The sequence below is a fragment of the Priapulus caudatus genome, unplaced genomic scaffold (assembly GCF_000485595.1).
Source record: "Priapulus caudatus unplaced genomic scaffold, Priapulus_caudatus-5.0.1 Scaffold742, whole genome shotgun sequence".
Lineage (NCBI taxonomy): Eukaryota > Metazoa > Priapulida > Priapulimorpha > Priapulimorphida > Priapulidae > Priapulus > Priapulus caudatus.
Window position 1 is genome coordinate 33400 of NW_014577803.1, and position 3416 is coordinate 36815.

The following is a 3416-nucleotide window of genomic DNA, read 5'->3' on the forward strand; positions in this document are numbered from 1 at the left end:
TTCGCTCTCCCATTATATCAGCTTCATCCATGCTCATCCAACTCGTGTGTATTTTTCTCCGGCCCGGTGCCCCGGTCCCTGTGATCGGGGAGGGGGGGTGTAATTCCGTTAGTGTGGGGGCGAGGCTAAGGGTGGGTGCAGCGCAGTCAATATAGCCGTTGCAAACGAACATGGTGTTAGTGCACCAGGGATACTAAATCATTGCCAGGTCACCGCGATGACGATATGTTTACGACAAGGTGTCGTAGAGTTAGAGTGGTGGAGGGAACCCCTCAGCCATCCGCAATGCTCGTGTATGGATAGTATACACGTGCGGGGAACAAATATCTGTCTATATTACACGCACACGTATTATAATTATATACAACAGAAAATAAAAACATGCAAGTGGGCTTAAATACAGGTACGATAAATTTTTGATGAGATTTCAAAGAGAAACGAGAATCAAGAATCTGCGTGCTCTCGTTCTCAGTATGAGGTCTATAGAATGATAATGACACGTGGAATCGAGACGGTTTATAGTGAGTCTGCTGCAGGCGCAAGAATTTAACGTCTCTGGCGGGGAGATGGTGTACTTTGCCGGGGGGATAAAAAATAAAATTCGTTTCGGCTCGTTATCTTTCCATCGAAACGCATTTCTGTCCGCTCTGTCTGCTGTATTGAACTCGATTAGTTGCTTATTCCGCGGATAGATGGCGGTCGGTTACCTGGGACGAGCGACAACGGCCACTAGGCGGCGCTGCTGTCCAGCAGGTCATCTTCATTCACTCCTACACGGGAATCCTCCGCTCTTGAGGTTTTGCACAATTGCTCCCAATAGTTAATTAACATTGACACCTGATCGATGCACTGATCGAAACGTAATTTAACTCGTTGACCCTTTTTGTTGTGTAGAACGACGACTTGAACTACATCTCCCAATTTGCTAACATTTGTCTAGACTTTCATCTGTGGTTACTTTGAGCGATTTTTGAACCAAGGGCAGTTGAGAGAAATAAAGAGGTTGCTTTGGTGAACTAAAATAGATCAAAAATATGCTATTGCCATCTCTTCTGACGTCAACGATGTAAGACGTTCTGATGTAACACGACACGATTGTATCTAGAATCGTAGCATTGTAATCGCAAAATGAGCGTGTAGACAAGTTTGAGAGCCTCAGTGCGTTAAGGTTAGTCTTTGACCAGCCTGCCGTTTAGACATTTTTTTACCCGAAATATAAAAAACTGCGAATTTAATCAAACTGTTGCATGGCCAAGGCACAATATGGTTACTCTGCCGCGTATCGTTTACTTCTTCTTTCCGTAGCCGCCACTACTACCGTGACCACCACCATGACCACCACCGCCTCCGTATCCGCCGCCGCCTCCTCCGTATCCGCCTGATTTACAATGGTATCCGTAGCACGGGCTTGGTGTGTGGAACACGTAGTGATCCGTGTAGGTGGACTCGTACAAATCTTCGTAGGGGATGGTATGCCTCTTGAAGTACACGTACGGGGAGTGCGTGGTCGTCGTGTGCTTGTGCAAGTAACCGTAGTAGTACGACGGCTTGTAGCCGTATCCGCCGCCGTGACCGCCGCCGTGACCGCCGCCGCCGCCGCCGTATCCGCCGCCTCCGTATCCGCCGCCTCCGTATCCTCCTCCTCCGTATCCTCCTCCTCCGTATCCTCCTCCTCCGTAGCCTCCTCCTCCGTATCCTCCTCCTCCGTAGCCACTACGTCCTCCTCCGTATCCGCCTCCTCCATATCCGCGACCGCCGCCTCCGTAGCTACGCCCTCCTCCGTATCCGCCGCCTCCGTAGCCACTACCACTACGCCCTCCTCCGTATCCGCCGCCTCCGTATCCGCGACTTCTTCCGTATCCGCCGCCGCCTCTGCTGCGACCGTACGAGGCGTATGCTCCGACGACCGCCTGAACAAGGGAAACGGTCGTGTTAACAGATGACTACTAATCGTAGGCAGGATCACGTAGACGCTGCTATCTAGCGTGCAATACACATACTTTCCGATAACCCTCCCCCCCCCAATCGTTGTAGAATGTAAAACAACGGAGCAGTTATCGCATTTGAAGATAAAAACTTAAATAATTTATCGTCTTTAATCGAATTTATTATCACGGAAAGATGGCGAGCTACTACTAGTAGTACTAGTTGTCGTAGCATTTTGGAATTCGGTGACAGCAGTACTGTAGCTGATACGTATGGTACTCACCAGGCAAAGAATCAGAAACGCTGTAGATGACCGCATCTTCTAATTTTACAAGCTAGCTCTCTTGTTGTGAGGTATACCCTGAAGCACAAAGACACGGCAAATCAGTAAAGTAGTTTGAACAATGTGTATATTATGCACACACACAAATATATATATACAGATATATACATAATATATATATATACATATATATATATATATATATATTTATATAGGTAGTATATTTGCTAACACGTAACACTGCATAGTTGAGCTGCAGCAGTCGTAGCAGGCACGTACCGTATGCACACAACGCTCCCCGTGCAATCCGTGCACGAACGCGAGCGCCATAGTATTTAACCTCTAGCGCGTCAAGTGCGCTCGCATGGCTCCGCCCACGAGGTTACTTTTCCACGCTAATCCGCCCGCCTCCCCTCCCACTCCTCCACCCACCGCTGCTGCCCGCGCACAATCCTCGCCCCCCTCCCTCCGATAAAGCGTTCATTGACAGGCGGGTTGCGATGGGGGTCGCCACGCTGTTGGGTGTAGCGGCAATTATAGGGTGCCCCACCACGCCGAGCCCCTCCCCCTCCTCGTAATCACGCCTCCCCCCTCCCCCCTCGTAATCACGACGAGTCTCTTCCGCCATCGTTCTAAAACAATGACACACATCTGTTCTAGAGCGCGCGCGAGCGGCGCATGCGCGAGAGCTGCGCATGCGCGATAGCTGCGCCCGCATCAATGGCGCGCACTGTTTCTATCTTTCGTACAAAACGACGGCGCGGACGATTCGTTTATAATTAAGTCGTTAGGAAACAATTAGATGGAAATTTGCCGTGCTCGTCTGCCGTGCGTGTGCGTACGGGGGCCATGTTGATAGAATCGTACAGCTAATCCTGCCCCGGCTTTTGTGTTCCGTGTCAGTGTGACACTGCGCGCCCGCTCTCGTCAAATAGAGGCTGCCCTGGCTGCCCCCCTCGTCCTCTCCAGCTCTGCTAGCATACACACCAGCCTGTACCACTTTCCCATGGTTTACAAAAGGCCTACTCTATTTCTCGGCGTGGGATGATAACTGGCGGCTTATATGAGGTTGAGGTAATTAGCGTGGAAAGGTCACGAAAAGCGATTGTTCTACGTCGGATATTCTGCAGTTTATAAAGGTGTGTGTGTGTGTGTGTGTGTGTGTGTGTGTGTGTGTGTGTGTGTGTGTGTGTGTGTGTGTGTGTGT

At 50.1% G+C, this 3416-nt stretch overlaps 1 protein-coding gene across 2 annotated transcripts in view; it reads right to left on the reverse strand.

The window, feature by feature from the left end:
* Positions 1-592: 592 nt before the first annotated feature.
* Positions 593-3416, reverse strand: part of LOC106813228 (ctenidin-1-like) — a 9537-nt gene continuing 6713 nt past the window's right edge. For both annotated transcript variants that reach the window (XM_014817309.1, XM_014817308.1), the window contains exons 2-4: positions 2210-2287; positions 1712-1910; positions 593-1636 (exon numbers count right to left, since the gene is read on the reverse strand). In XM_014817309.1, coding sequence (XP_014672795.1) covers positions 1287-1636; positions 1712-1910; positions 2210-2245 — 585 coding nt within the window. In that variant the 5' untranslated portion in view covers positions 2246-2287 and the 3' untranslated portion in view covers positions 593-1286. The remainder of the gene's footprint in view (positions 1637-1711; positions 1911-2209; positions 2288-3416) is intronic.